General features: G+C 42.4%; 1 protein-coding gene across 4 annotated transcripts in view; it reads left to right on the top strand.

Annotated features, from left to right (window-relative positions):
- Positions 1 to 184: 184 nt before the first annotated feature.
- The window catches only part of LOC105689194 (regulating synaptic membrane exocytosis protein 1), a 58,849-nt gene continuing 42,516 nt past the window's right edge, over positions 185 to 16,517 (top strand). For all 4 annotated transcript variants that reach the window (XR_007279256.1, XM_025747321.2, XM_025747319.2 and 1 more), the window contains exons 1-2: positions 185 to 875; positions 14,584 to 15,067. Coding sequence is in view for 3 of the 4 variants with exons in the window: in XM_025747321.2 (XP_025603106.2) it covers positions 15,032 to 15,067 (36 nt within the window). In the remaining variant the exon portion in view is untranslated. The remainder of the gene's footprint in view (positions 876 to 14,583; positions 15,068 to 16,517) is intronic.

Raw genomic sequence — 16,517 nt, 5'->3', positions numbered from 1 at the left:
GTAAGAAAAGAAGAAAAAAAAAGGGAGAATAAAAGCGCGTATGAAAGCTTGAAAATTTTGGTGTAGGTTGAGCTCCCGTTGAGTTTGAGCTTGCGCCCTGAGCCCTGTCAGGTTTTAGGCAAGGGGTGAGGGAAACGGGGGTGGCAAATGGGGAGACCCGGGCAGTTCAAGCCGGGCCGTCTGCCCGACAGAATCTCCTCGTGCAAGAGGTATATATATAAATTATAATAATATACATTAATATAATAATCACATAGTAACGATAATAAGTAATTATTAAAACTATTTATAACGATATAACCGCAACAACAATAAATTATAATTATAATCGCAACGATAATTGGTAAACCGACAACTGAAACTTATCAAAAAAACGAAAATTACTTTTACACCACATACGCGTACTTACTTTATCTACACGTATAAATACATATGTTGTATGTGATAACGTTGTACAGTTGCACACACATATGTATACGTATATGCGTACATCTTTATTTGTAACCTCCGTAAATTCGTGAACGAAAAAACCGAGAAAAAAAAGGGGGAAAGAAATAATTGGGAAGAACATTTTTTTTTTTTTGGGTCTTTTTTCTCAATTTTCGTTTTTTCGTTCTTTGGTTGTTAGATTTCGATTCTTCTTCATTTCTCAAATCCGACTGTCCACACGAACGATTCGCGAACGATTGTTTGATAAATTGAAAACTTAAAAAAAAATTAAAACAAAACAAATAAACGAGTAAAAAAAGGGAGGAGGAAAAATAGGACGAAGTAAAGGTTGCAAAGTTGTTGCCGTCGGATATACCTATTCTAAAACTCGCAGCGAAACGGCTGGCTGGCCGGACTTACGGGGGATCCTCGCGACCCAGTAACAGGTTGGTGATTTGGTCATTTAACCGCACGACTATTCTCGCTCTGCGTGCGACTCGTCACTTAAATATTAGCTTATATCGCCGCGACGATCGCCGGGATATTATCATCTCGTAGATTTTCGAGAAAAATTCTCAATCTCCGATATTCCAATATTTATACGCATGTCCTTCGTAACTCCTCATACGTTGGAGGACGTCTAATCAAACCCTCACCCTCGTCATCGAGAATTTATTTTCTAATTCCACGTTACCGCGAAGCTTTTTCAAAGAAAGCTTTCCATTTCCTCAAAGGGATATTTACAGTGACGCTTGTAATTCGTCAAGGGATGTTACCCTTAAAAGAAATTTTAATCCGGCTAAAAAATTCTTTTTATTTGATTTTTGATTTTTTTTTCTGTGTTTTTTCCCCTTTCCCTTCTTCACGTCCCAAACTTTAACGCAGCCATTTCGAAGAACGGGGGCTTAAGGGGGATTTGAAAACCTGTGACAAGGAGCTGACACAAATTATGATTGTTTGACAACGGAATTCATTAATTTCTTTTTCCCTCCCTACCCTCTCACCCTTTCGCTCTCGTCGCTCGCTCGCTTTTTTTCCCCGACGCTTTTAATCGTCGCGAAAAATGAAAATCAATCCATTCCTCCGACCGGATGCGAATCGAACAACTAGTGTCGTGGATTTTTTCTTCCTCGTTCGTCGCTTTCGAAAAATTCTCGGATGCCAGAAAAAAAAAAACTGATCGTTTCGTGCCACGTCTAGGGGGTGGGTTGGTCGGTGGGCGTATAAAGTTTCCGGTTGATGACCAAACTTCGCGTCCGATACGTTTAATATTTTACGTAACGTACGTAGAACGTTTTCAAGAATGCCTATAACTCGAATACGACGTAAGCGTCGTCGCTAATTCATGGGGTTGTTTAAAATATTCAGTTTGAAAGCACCTCGAAAAAGTACATCGCGTCCTACGTACGAGCGGACGTTGTGAAATTCGACTTTGCTCATGGTGTACAGATAACGTAATAACCTCCAGTTATTCTATTTTATGTAGTGCGTTTTATGTGTAATTTATGTATGTACCCCACTCGTGTGCACACAAGCGTCCTCATGGTTCCAGGTGTTTGTGCGCGTGTGTGTGTGTGTTTCTGTGTACGGTACATAACGGAACATGACCGCGCCAGCTAGTAACGTGACCAAAAGTCGTTCGCTGTATTAGCCCGCGATTCTACGCGTCGTTTAGCTCGAACATAGCCGCGTGTACACCGTCTTCACCTCTGTACGTATATTATACACACACCGTACATCGTGTACATAGGTAAATGTATTGTACATGGTCCGACGCGCGTTGTGTACCGAAATTACTATATGCTTTTTCAAGTAAACGGGGACCACTGGGCGCAACTTGTATTTATTTCACGTTGCACGATACACTTCGATCCTCCAACTCACACGTCCCCCTTTCTTTTCGAGCTCGCGATTTTCTTTTTATTTTCTCTTTTTTTCAATTCTTCCTTTGCCCTCAGCTCTTCGACTGTTGTACCTATTCGCGTAATTGTGCGTAAGAATATACGAATTTGACGAAAGATCAGGTCAGTCTCTGCTGGGTCCTCATTTTATTTTTAGAAATATACAATTTTTCGTGTATTTTTTTTTATTTTTTGTCGACTTACCGATCTCATCTTCTCTTCGTTTTTCATAACTGCACTTGAATTAATGTTTATTTAAAATACCCGATTTTTTTTTTTTCGTTTCTATGTACTAATCATTCCGGTATCCCATTATTTATTCAATGGGTACTTCTTTTCATTCATTTTGTGTACATATAAAAAATATAATTGGTACATACGTATACGTGTATAATGTTATTGCACTTATATATCTTGTGAGAAAAATTGATCGATAGATTGAAAAAAGCTAAAAAAAAACGTGGAAAAAAATTCAGCTTCGTAAAATAAAAATGTAAATTTCACGCGCGACGATTGATTTTGTTCCTTTTCGGTTTCTTCTTTTCAACTCCGTTACGATTGTACGGACGGTTACGTTCACCGACGCGCTTCGTTATATTACCTATACGTGTATCGTAATTATTGTACATATAGAGGGAGGTTCGATTAGCCCCGACACAAGCGTTGCTCGTGGGGTGTCCGTTTCGCCATTTTATACATTAAGCTATTCGCAACGCTAGCCGTAGCTGGGGAGGAAAACTTTTTTTTTTTTCTCTCTTTTTCTTTTCTCTCTCACTCCCCACGTCGTTATTCGATTGCGGGTTAACAAATAACGGTCGTGTCATTTTTTCTCACGTTTTTTTTCTTTTTTTTATCCCCGCCTAACCACGCGAAGCTCAGCCCGCTCCGGGGGGGTTTGGAAACTTACCCCGAAATTTTTGTAAAATTAAACGAAATTAAACCCCTCCAACACGATTAGAGTTTGTTCGAAGATTTTTAGAATTCACGATTTCCTTCTTTTTTTTTTGGAACAAATTTTTTGAGACTAATTAATAACGTTGCTATCGAAGCGCGTGTAATCGCAGTACACGTATACAATTATACATCCACCACGTGTGAAGTTGGCGACCGTATACGAAGGCCCTGGATTTTTTCTTCCTCTTTCTCTTCCTTTTATTCCAGCCATTTACGCTCGTTCCTTTTGTTCTTTGAATTTTGTACTTTACAAAAGTTCCCAACCCGACTATGCACACGCCGCACACGATTCGCGTTTTAAATTTTTATATAATATGCATAACGTGATATGTGAACGATATCACACACGGTGTACGTAAAAAAGGTTGACGATTGAAAAACTAAATTTTTTACTTCGCGCCTCGATAATGGAAGGAAAAAAAGAAAAATTCGCTTTTCCTCTTTAAATAATGCAACGATCGACGGGGTTGCACACGCGGAGAGTCCGATGCTACCTAATCGATTTTACGTACCAATTTTGGATATATATCACACATCGATCGATCCAGGTTACACCCTCGCCCGATCTTGTATTATTTATAATTGTTTCGGTTTTTTTTTTTCTTTCTTTTTTTCAACCCTCGCAGATCGTCAGGATCAGGACTATAGTCGGGGTTACGCAGGAGGACACCTTACAGCCTCGCAACCAGAGACGTATTATATAATTATATACGTGTACATACCCTCGTATATACGACGTTACATAGGTATATCCTGCGACGTGCAAAGGGTGGGGGGGGGAGAGGGGTTGTGCAGGAGCTCCTAGTCGCGACCTAAATTCGAATGTGGGCCACGGCATTCTATGGCGGCCATGGGTTTACCTCATGTACCGTGCACGCGGCGATACATAGACTCGTATGTACGTACGTACGTACCCTACGTACACACGGGAGGTTTCTCTCGGATTTCTCTTCTTTTTTTTTTTGGTTTTATATCATTTTTTTACTTTTTTACCATCGGCCGCAACTCCTCATTTTCGACGAGCAGCTCGATCAATTAACCCCCGGCAAATATAACACGGTACGCAAGCGAATGCTCGCGAAGAATTTTTAAAACTCTAACGAGGAGAAAAAGGAAAAGATTGGATGAAAAAAAAAAAATCTCCGATAGCCGGAGGTGGAGGATCGGATGTACGTAAGAGAGAATAAAAACGAAAAAAAAAAAACGAACGGGACGATGGAGAATTTTTGCATTTCTTCGCACGGTTGTACACATAAAATTATTCATGTACTTATATGGGTACGATTGGAGCACGTATTTCTTTGCTGTGTAGATACCTGTGCAGACGCGGGACCCGCGGGCGTACACATGCGTTACACGGTAAAGGTGTACAGCGACGGAGATTTTTGTTTGCAATGGTTTTTTTTTTTTTTTTTACGACGCGTTACGCTGAGAAATGTCGCGAAGTCGTGGGGGTAGGACCTCGACCTGCGGGTACATACGGCGGGCGCGATGGGGATAAAAAGAGACAGGGATGGCGGGGGATGGCGGGGGGGGGGTTGGTGGCGGAAAAACGGTCCGAAACACGCGATATTCCACCTTCCTTCCCCGGGGGAAGAAAAGAATTTCGCAGGGATGGGTAGCGCGAGGGTGACAGGGTGACGGTGGCAGCAGCCAGTATCAGAGGAATATAGAGGGTAGCAGAAGCGGCAGAAGCGAATCCCCGACGTAGGCGTCGGCGACGGCGCAGGTGACGGGGGTATAGCGAAATCGTCGCGGCTCCTGCTGTTGCTGCTGCTGCTTCTGCCTCCGATGCCGCTGCCGCTGCTGCTCCTACGACGACCGATCAATATAGCTACAGGTGTCCAAAACTATGCCGCCTGTATATATATATTTTTCTATCTACATACCACCTTACGCGTTACAAAATTCACCTGTATATTTACACACAACCCCCTTTCGCTTATCGTGGACAAATTCGTTCCGGAAGTTGAGCGATTTATCGAGAGTCGTTTTGCAATTTTTCTTTTTTTCTAACGCATCCCGAATATCGGTTGTACAGGTTGTTGAAGCGTTTGTAAAAAAAAAAAAAAATCAGAAACAGGTGACAGAAATTTTGAAGATTAAAAAAAAGGGAGATTTCTCACAACTGAAATCTCATTTTTCGTTGCGATTTAAATTCGAGGATGAAAAAAAATTCCGGACTAATTATTTTCCACGTTCGGTTCGTTTTTCCTTTCAGCAATCATCGACGCGCGCGTATCTGTACGCGTTTATTTCGGTGGAAAATTTTTTTTTTCAAATCGCAATTTTTCTGCGGATTTTCGAACCGAAAATACACCAAACTTTCAACGTACAGTTATCTCGTTCGTGATTTCGATTTGGGGTGAATATCAGAGGGTGATTAATCAACCATAAAACCATCAGCGTTTTTCGAATGGTTTTTTTCTCCTCCTTTTTTTTTTTTGTTTTTTTTTGCTTTCGCCCCACTTTCTCTCCCCTCGAAATATACGGATCGCGATATCGAGAAATGAATTTACAAAATTGCGGTTCGGAAACGTATAATTCTCTTTTTCTCCTTCAATTTTTCCTCAGTTCGAAATCTGCACTTCTTGGTACGATGTGCTACGTTTTCGTTTTTTTTCTCCCCTCAATTTGAACAAATTTTATTCCAACTCCAATTCCTCGCGGGCTCAAGGGTGGTTGAATTTTTCAAATTTGTTCAACGATACGCCCTCACGTTTCGTTACAGCGTTTGCAATATGGCATAAGGGTAACGTGCATTTGGGCGTCAGTTTTTTTTTGGGAATTCCGATGACCGCTGGCCGATTTTTTATTTTTTTTTTCTTTTATTCATACAACGCAGATACGTCCGATATCGGGGGATATGTACGACAGAAACGGACGGGGTCATCGCGGTGAAAACGCGTCGCGTCGCGACGCCTCGCGTCGTCCGCAAAATTAGCGGGATAAAATATCCGATTCGCTCTCTCATTGTCAGCTTTTCAGGGTCTCTATGAAAAGCTGATTATCCGCATTCTAATTTACGAGGTTTAAATGCCAGCAGTCCGGACAGAGCGGACCTACTCTTCTTTTTATTTCCCTCCATACCTCGAATTATCTGGATATCGAATTTCGGTTAACGTAAATTCCAACTACTCGCAGTTTTTATAGAGAGACGAAAAAAAAAAAAAAATAGTCCACCTAATTACGATGAACTAGATTGAATTTCGATCCAAACAAATGAAAAAAAAAAATCATACTCCTTCGAAGCGAATCGAGTCGAATTGATTTTCGACGAAGAAAAAAAATCGTACGCTCTTTGCGGAGATGGTGATGTGAAATGTGACGGAAAATTTGTCGCCACAGTTCGCAACGTTCCAGAAGTTTAGCGGCTCGCGTCCCCTTAGGTGGAGCGAATCCAAAATTGTTTCAATTAGCCGGTTTTACTGGAGGAGTCAAAAGAGCTTGCGAAGCACCGAGCAACGAGACTAACACGACCGCATAAACTCTACGTGTGTACACAGAGAGGAGCTTCGCGAGTAGATATGATATGTACATATAGAAATAAACGTATATAAAAGGTACGAGGATTAAATTGGTACGTAATAGAGTATTTCGGGGGGAAAAAAAAAACTTTTCATCCCCTTTCCAAAGAAGGAAAAAATTATTTTTCGAAACAGTCCGACGTTTACCCAGTTTTATTCATAGTTGAAATATTAGCGGCGAACGCGAGGAGCCGTGGAAGAGGAAGGGAGGAAGCAGAAATAAAAAAGGCGTCACGGCAGCGGGGGGTCGTGGGGGGGTGGGAGCAGATAGTCGAGGGCGAGGGAAATTGGTAGTTAGTGAGGTTAGAGAAACATGGAGAGTGTGAGCTTTCCTCCCTCCTCCCCCATTCGCCGTGCCCCTTCAACCCCCCTTTTCCCTCCCTCCCTCCGCACACCCCCGGGTTTCCGTTCCCTCGTCATCCCCCGGCGGCGTGTGTCTTGCCCTGCAGGTGGAGGCGGATGGAGAGAGAGAGAGACGGAGGGAAGGAGAGAGAGGGAAGGAGAGAGAGGAGCCATGGTTAGGCAATGGCTGCCACCTGTAGCTATTGATCGGGAGAGTTGCCCCGTTTCGTCTCTCTCTCTCTATCTCTCTCTCTGTTTATCTTCCTCTTTCTTTACCTCACTCCGCGTCTCACTTTCTCTAACGGAACTTGAGGGCTTTTTCACTCGTTTTATACACCCCCGGGCCGTACACGAAGATCGGGGTAGGCGGCGGGAAGCTACTCTCCGTCTCTTTTTCATTAGTTTCGAAACTCCTACCGGTGTAGTTGATGCATCGTCTGGTATTCCCACCCCCAATTTTTAAAAACAAAAAACAAAAAAAGATAAAACAAAACAAAAAAAGATAAGGGAGGAGTTACGAAGAATTGACGAAACGAGTCACCTTGACCCACCGTCATCGAATCGACGTCATATGACGTCCCATTGCGACTGTTTCGAGCAACACGTGATCGGGATGCGGTGGTAATTGGTGTTCGGCCATTAGAAAAGTGGTGGAAATCGTCTCGCCTTTTTTTTTTTTTGCGAGGGAAAATTTTCTGTTCTTCCCCTTTTTTTTTTTTTATTTTCCTTTTTTCTCGCCCCACAGGTGCGACTCCGATAGCGCACGGCGAGCTTTTCTCTTTCACGCACAACTGAAGTTACCCCACTCAGAAGTGTCCTATTGAGACCGACCTTCCGGTTAAGAATGCATAACGTACCCGTTCACGTTTTCCGTCTCCTTTTTTCTCCGTCTCCGAAGGACCATGACTGTCTGTCTAGTTGAAAGGGTATGTGATCGATCCACGAAAATTTTTATTACTGTTACAGATTTCATTGAATTCTGGTAGGACTTTAATTTTTTGATTGACTTAATTTATCGCCGCTATAACGTTACGTCATATTAAGGTAATTGCACGGTGGTTAACTTGGCGCTTTATTTTCCAGGGATATCTTTTCGAATTTATGGATGTTGTTCTTGTTTCTCCGTTTCCTATGTACTTCGTGTCCACAGAGTCCTCCGGGGAAGTTATTGCGGGGAGGGGATGAAGTACGCCCTATATATTAGTTTTCGTTGTTAGTACAGTACATTTAACTACCGAACTTTGGGATCTCCGTGTACCACGTGGTGCTGGAGATTCGCGGTATCTCCATTGTTGTTATATTCCTGCAGCATCCGGAAGTGGATAGCAGTCCGGGACCCCGCTCTACATGAATGTAAACGTATGTTGCCCATTGATCACGAGATTTCTTCTCGTGTTCTAAAAGGTTGATGACCAATCGAAACTAGGAATAAGAATCGCCGAGCTTATAGCTTTGGATTCTTTCCAATTTTTAGGTAGAAAAATCGACATTTTTTTTAATTGGATTTCATATGCTATTCTTATGTAATCTGATCTCAGGAATCCGAATCTGGAAGTCAAATTGATCTATCTATAAAATTGAACGAGTTATCGCCAATTTTTCGCTTTTTTTATATCGAAAAATTGAGATCTCTCGATGAGAAAAAATTCGTAGATCGACAAAAAAAAAAATTCATCCCGCGCGTGTGAAATGTAACGATGACTTGGAAAAAATAATTCATCGATCGATCTATGAATAGGCAATTCATTCATCGATCGACGTTGATGTAAAAAAATTGGTTATCCATGACACGTATCGTCCGATATTAAAAATACGATTTCGACAAATTCCTGCGGCGAACGACGGAAGGAAATTCCTCTCTCTTCATTCGCGGAGTTCGGCAAAAATAGAGAGAGACAAATGAAGATCGAGTATCTAAATGGCGGTTTTCTACGCGGAAAAAAAAAAACAAGTAAAATAAAAAAATAAGAAATTCCCAACGTTGGAATTTCGGACGAGGGTTCCTCCCGCAAGTTCCGAAGCTCCGGAATTCCCGCGGCGCTAGAGCGAGGCGAAGGAATACAAGTTTTATAGCTACGGCTATCCGCACACCGACGTATACCAAACTCCATTTATTTTTTTCCCAAAAAAACGAGAAAAAAAAAAAAAATAAAACAAAACGTTCAAAAAGAGTTACGGTGCACAAAAAAAAATCCTCCCAGGAATCCCGCGGGAAAAATGATTTTTCAATCGTTGTATCGAATCCCCTGGAAATCTATAAAAAAATCAGCAGGTTTTCCGGAAAAAAATTTTTCGTACACCGTGTCTTACCGGATTTAGATTTCGTATCGTGCGAAGCTGTACGTTACCCGGTGTAGAATTCGCGAGTTTCAATTTTAGCCGAACAAACGAAGCTTTTCGCGAAGCTGCCGATACGCAGTTATACACATTGTGTAGGTATTAAAGCTGTACAGCCGTGTGTACCGTAGGAAGGTGATTGCGAAAAGCTATTGTGAGGATTCCAGGGGGGGATGGGGGGGGGGGGGAGGTTGGCTTCCGGAGTAATAGTGCGTGTTCCGATATTGTTTTCACTATCGGTTAACTTTGACCGATAGATTAAACGCGGTCGGTTTCGACGTTTGTCCCGCCGTTGCAGCGACACGCGGCAAGGGGGTAGTACCGTCACAGAATCGGAATCAGTATCGGGATTAGGACTTAATCCCGTTTCGCTCGGTCCCTGTACAAATCAATATTTGTCGATATCGCTCTCCGTTCGACGCTACACGGATTCTCATCGCGATTCGAAAGGTAAAAGCGAGACAGGATGGAAAAATATTTTCCACGCTCGGGGGCTTCGGTTTTACTTCGGAATTCGGGGATTTCAGATCCACCGCGGACCCCTGTAAATAGATAAAACGAACGAGTGGAGAAAGGAAAAAAATTCACCGAGTGTCCGGTACGGGTACAGTAAGTATCGGAGTAAAGCCGAAGTAACGGTCGGTTCGTGCGTTAAATTGAGCGTAGTTTAGTTGCACGGTAACCGTGAGGCGGCCGCCTGATTTAGGTAACGAGAGAACGCGGACCCTTTTTCCGAAGGGACGCGTATAAACTGGGGAAATAAGAGAAAAAAAAAAAAAAAGGAAGAGGAGGAGGAGGAGGAGGAGGAGGAAGAAGACTCGGCGAGCGAGTTTCGCGGGCGGGGTTTTTTTTTTCGTTCGGTGGAAAGTTAAAACACGCGGGGACTAGAACTCTATATACGTACGGCCTACGGTGCTAATGATAAAACCCCCACGGTAAAAGTCACGGTGATAAAGACAGAGGAAAAGAGAAAGAGAGAAACGCGGACACACGCGGCGAGAGATACAGGAGGGAGTGGAGTAGGAGGAGGAGGAGGAGGAGGAGGGGCTGCAGGTTTCGGCTTCTCTCTTTCTCTGCCCTTAAGGGAGGTCGATGGAAGGACGCGTCGGACGCGGTTGCGGGTCAACTCCGTGCAGGGTCTACGTCTATAGAAGTATGTACAACATCCGTATATACATACATATATAGATATATGTAATACATAAAATATATGTAACTAAGTACGGTATATATATATACGGTACGTATACATATATACATATGTATACAGTTTCGTAGTTTTGCTCTGTGTTAATTCAATTCGGGGATTCCCGGGGCTCCGGTGCGCGGGCGAGGCGCGGAGTCCTCTGACGCTTGCAAGCTCCGTTCGCGAGTTCATTCGTTCGTTCGTTCGTTCGGTCGGTCGGTCGTTCGTTCCTTCCACCTTCCTTCCCTGCGGGATGCATGATGGAAAACCCCCGGGAATTTTCCCTCCTTCTTTATTAAGACTCTACTCTTCAACGTTCTCGGTTAGGGGTGGGGGTGGGGGGGGGGGGGGGGAGGCGGGGGGTGGTAAGAACCACCCCAAAGCATCCCGTTTAAACCAGAGTTTCTCCCCGCGCATATACACACCGGTATAAATACGTTCATTTTTTTTCCGTCGTCCTCCTCTCGTTCTCCCGTTCCCTCTGCACGCCTGCGTTTCGACTCTGGTTCTTTATTTTATTTTTTTTTTCTGTTCTCGTTTTATTCTCCTTTTTTCTTTTTTTGTTATCGCAACTTTTCGGGCTATTCATTTCACACGTTACACGCACGTACGAGAGGTAGAAACAAGGTAAAAAAAAAATGCGTACGGATGTAACTCCGTATAATAATGACCAGAGATACTCCGTTTCGGGTGTTCGTCAAAAAAAAAAAACGGAGAGAGAGAGGAATTTTCAGGAATTTATTCCGGGTAAAATTTGAGGATAGAAGGAAAATGAAAAAATCAACTATCTCGGAAGAATAATAAATACGAAATGATACCGCGGGTATGGGTTCTTTATTTTTTTGACATTTTTTTAAATAAAATTTTTTCACATCGCTCTTTGTTGTATTTCACGTGAATAAATAAATTCCTTGCTTCCCTTTCTCTATTTCTTTCTCTCTCCCCCTCTCGCACGAATAACCCCCCCCAAATTAGCCCACCGAGCACTTCATATCCTGTTTCTGTTGGGATTATTTATAACGTAAAATCCCTGCGGTTTTTTTTTTTTCTCTTTCTTTCTTCTCTTTTTGAGAAATGAAAAATACGAAATATTCCCTTTGAAATGTAGAAGAAAAGCAGCGATAATAAAGTGAATAAATAAATAAATAAGCAAATGAAACGTTGAATACACGAAAGCTTTATTTATTCATCAAAGTATTTTCTGCTTCTTTTTTCCTTTTTTTCCTTTTTTTTGGTTTTTTTCTTCGGGGATGAAGGTCACCACCGATCTCGCGCGAGTAACCGATATAACGCAGTACCTCCACTTTTTTCCGTAGATATACACGTTAAATATGATTAAAGTAATCTCGAACGGCTCAGAAGATCTCTTCCTCCTCGCTAATTTCATCCCTTCGTCACAATTCGTAATAATCTGCCTGATTTGTTGCCACTTTTTTTTGTTTCTCTGTTTTTTTTTTTTTTTTCTCGTGCCATCGGATTTCTGAAAATGTAATCCAAACCTACGGAGTTTTTTTTTTTAACGACTCTCGTACACAATACGTGTTCGGGGGAATAGAAAATAAGAGAGAGAGAGAAAAAAAATGAAAAGTTAGAAAAAGCAAATGAAAAGTAAAAACGAAAAAAGGATAAGCGAATGTGAAACGAACGTGGAATCGAACCAATAATCGAGTGGTCAACACTCGGCCCGGGGTTACGGTTACACGTACGCGCAACTTTATGTCCCTCGTATTTTCGTCTCTCCCGTCATCCCTCAGGATGATAAATACCCAACAGGGCAACGGGGATAACGCAACCCCTGAACCCCGTGAAAATTTTGAGTCGGGGGAATAATAGATGTACACGTTACAGGTATGTAACGGCGTAATGATACGCGTGTGCACGCCTCTATGTATACGTACGTACATAGTCACGTATATGGATGTAAAAGTAACTCAATTCCCTCGACGATATTATCCCCACACTCGTGCCTTTCGATGAACATCCATTAGATGTACATGATTATCGTGTCTGTAATAACGTGATTTAGAGCGCGAGGCGAGAGAGAAAAGAAAAAAAAAAAAAAAAGAAACTATGTATTTTAGATCTTAGAAAATGTGAGTGGGGTAGGGGTTGAGTTAAGTGCGAGGGAAAGAGAGGAAGGTAAAAGAAAGAGGGAGAGAGAGAGAGAGAGAGGGAGAGAGAAGGGGCGAAATATTGCGGTCGATTTTCTCGCCGCACCTGCACCTGGGGGAAGATCCGCGCCCTCCATATTCATCCCCTTTTACTCTTCCCGCGCCTCGAACTGACGCTACAGATTCTCTAACCCGCCTCCCGCTTCTCGCCCTCCCCCCGCCCCCGGCTTTTATCGGGTGGGTTTCCCTTCTTGGCTGAAATTGTAGAGCTAAGGTCCAATACACCCCCCATATACACCTGCAATAATCGAGTATCGATCTTATAACCTCCCACCCCTGCCCCCCCCTCCCCCCCATCCTCCACCCCCCTTACATTTCCATTTCCATTTCCATTCCCATTTCTCTCTCGGTCGTTCTCTCTTCCTCTTTATCTTTATCTTTCTCTTACTCGAATCGTTGTCGCGCCCGAGGGTCGTTGGCGAGCCAAATTTATACACGACGTACTTATATATGTGTACATATATACACACTACCCCCCCGTTCCATTTTATTTGGTATTACTTTATCGCCGGTGTTCACATTTCGCGTCAAACAGCTGCCGGCTGATAGTTACTGTGGAACTCAACCGTTCGAACGACACTTCATAAGTGGGTTTACGTTACACTTTCGCGATCCGATTAAGAGACCCTCTTTTTCTCCTTCGAGGCACCAGAAATTACGAAATTATTTTTGTCCTCCGAATCTCGACTGTCTCAGTTTTCGAAAAACTTTACGCAAACAAACTTTTTTCGGGGGTGTTCGTGTATTTCGAGGGATGGTGATTTTTCTTTCGTAGGTCAAAAAAAATGGCTGCTATTGTCCCATATGAATTTCAGAGGGGTGGATCTAAATTTAGTCGGATGTATGACGTTTTAATCGTACGATATTAATTTTCCTTTTTTTTTTGTTGCCCCCTGTTCTACAACGTGGTTAGAACCGATTTTCCATTTTTTCAGTTTATCTTCGTCCGACGATAATTTCGGATTCACCCCGTTCAACGATATCGCTCGACCTCCCCCGTACGTACACATGCGTTACGGCAGCTGCTGCGGTTCGATGGACGAAAAAAAAAAGAGAAAAAAAAAAAAAAGAAAAATATATCCACGAACCCGCGGAAAATCGATGATTGCAAATATGACGAGTAGAAAAAAAAATCTAACCAAGCATATCTTCGTTGCGGTAGATATTTTTCAGCCGGGATTATATTATTCGTATATGTATATTAAGGGCAGTTAATTTTTACGTCAGATTTTACATATATTATGGGAAATTCCGTTCATTATACGCGTAGGTAGGTATAATTATATATGTATATATATGTATAGTTCGGGGAGATGAGAGAGGAGGGGGGAGGGGGGAAAGACGTACCTATTTTCCACACAGGGTTGGCTAATTCACCCTACTCGAGAACCCTGAAATGATTACCGCGCGCTAAACCGGTAGGTTGTGTTCGGGTACGAGGTATAACGCATATGTAACACGTAAGTGTACACGTGGAACGCGTACCTTATCCTTGTGTGTATGGTTTAATGTAGGGCAGGAGGCGGAAAATACCTCCACCCAACATCCGGTTGAGAACCAGGGATTTAGGATTATCGTCATCGGGAATATTGGAATGAAGGATATATATTTCCACGCCTTGATTAACCTTAGCGGGGTTTATCGGAGGATGCGAATCGTTGATCGAATGATCGGGGCGATTGGAGAAACTTTTGCGAATCGTCTGAGGATAATTTCTCCGTTACTTTTGTTTTCAGATGTCGGCATGCCATTCGTGAGATTCGGTGGATACCGCAGCAGAGAGACGGATGTCGTTGTCGTTCGACGGTGCAAAGGAGAGAAGAAGGTTCTCCTCGGTCCGAAGAAACAATAAGGCGTGAGGTCAACGTAAAACAAAAAGGGAAGTAAAAAAAAGCACAAAAGCAAACGTAATAAAAAGGAAAGCTCGGCGGCGGCAAACGGAGTAAGCGGGAAGCGCTCTTGAAAACCGTTCGTGTGTTTTCTCTATCGGAAAAGATCGAACGATAACAAGTGTTGAGTCAACCGGAAATCCGGCGATATATCTACATAAGAAAACGAGGGAAGAAAGAAAAATAAAATAACCAAATCTCGGTGCCGAAAAAATAGAATAAAATAAAGTCGAGAAAGTTTTGAAAAAATTTCGTGAATACAAAACCGTTGAAAAGAAGAGGAAATAATTTCGAAATGTTGCCGACCAATGTGATGTCCTTCATGAAGAAGGTGAGATTTTCATTCCCTTTTTTATTTCTTTTTTCATTCCTCCTCTCCCGTTAAATGGGAATGATTATTATCGAAGAATAGATTGGGAAAAGAAAATTGAGAAAAAAAAAAAGGAATCGGGAAAGGAATTTAAAAACGAAGAAGGACGTAATTAAAAATTCCTCGATGCGGAGAATGTTGGCCACGTCGCCGTCGTTCGCTAGGATGTAGAGAAATTAAAAGGCAAATTATTAATTCAGTCGGGTATCTGAGTATAAAGCACACACGTACGCGAACATAAATGTTTATGTATCCCGAACCTGCTGCGGGACAAAAAAGGGAATGAAGGATGTGTTGCATTTTTTAGTGAATTATGCATACGTGATATCGTTTCTCGTTTCTTCCGGACGGAAATTTCTCTTTTTCTCAATTCTTCTCTCCCTTTCCTGCACGCATCTTCCGTTGCGTAATCAAATTTTCGAAAATATTATCAGAAAAAATCTGAAACTTTATCGACCGTTCTTTATTTCTCTTTTTTTTTTTCAATCGTCGCGATTTACAGATCCCGAGGGATCAACGCGTCGTTCGGTTTTCATTTAAACCCATTTCCACAAGAAAAAAAACAAAAAAAAAAACAAGAACTATTGGCGCGTGTATAAAATTTTTTTTATGACAAATGGACGTAATATTATCCGCGGGGGTCATCTGGGCGAGGACAGCAACGTGTCCCGGAATTTCCCCGTAGATGCTTACCTATGATATGTATGTCACGTCTCATATACACACACCTATATACGTTATACATACCTATCCCCCGCGTTATCCCGAGATTCCATCCCGTAGGAAACTAAAAGGGGGACGAGAGGCAGGGATGCAGGGATGATTATAGGCCGGGATACCACAGCGTAGATCGCGTAAATTTAATACCTCTGTATGTATACATGGGCGATGTATATATAGCCGAACGAATATATCCGAAAAAGGAGGGAAATCGAAACGGCGAGAGGGATAGGGACTCCGTGCAGAGATTGCTCCTCAATTGTCTATGATAATTGGGTTCAGAAATTGATTCATTTCAGATTAACCGCGCAAAGGAAAGGAGAAAAAAAAACAAAAAAAAAAACGAAAAAAAACGGGGGGAAAAAAAGAGTAAAATAATCTTAAAGAAGGGAAAAAAGTACGCGGGGGCGAGTTCGCTGTCGCGTTGCTGTTTTTTTACCTAGAAATTGAACGAATTAATGCCCCGAGTCGTGATACCATCCATCATTTGTCACCGCTCGGTAATAACCTGCTGCACACTCGACGAGGGGGTTATAAAGTATAAAAATCATTATTATATCCAACGACGAGCCGAGGAACTTTCGCCCACCTTTTCTCCCCCGCAGTTTTTCTGTCTCCCTTGTTTTTTTTTTTTTTTGCTTGCTACGCAGTCGACGACGAGCGATCGGCCGCCACCCCCCCGTCCCGTAGG

The sequence above is a fragment of the Athalia rosae genome, chromosome 7 (genome assembly GCF_917208135.1).
Source record: "Athalia rosae chromosome 7, iyAthRosa1.1, whole genome shotgun sequence".
Classification (NCBI taxonomy): domain Eukaryota; kingdom Metazoa; phylum Arthropoda; class Insecta; order Hymenoptera; family Athaliidae; genus Athalia; species Athalia rosae.
This window is presented reverse-complemented; position numbering and strand designations above follow the sequence as displayed.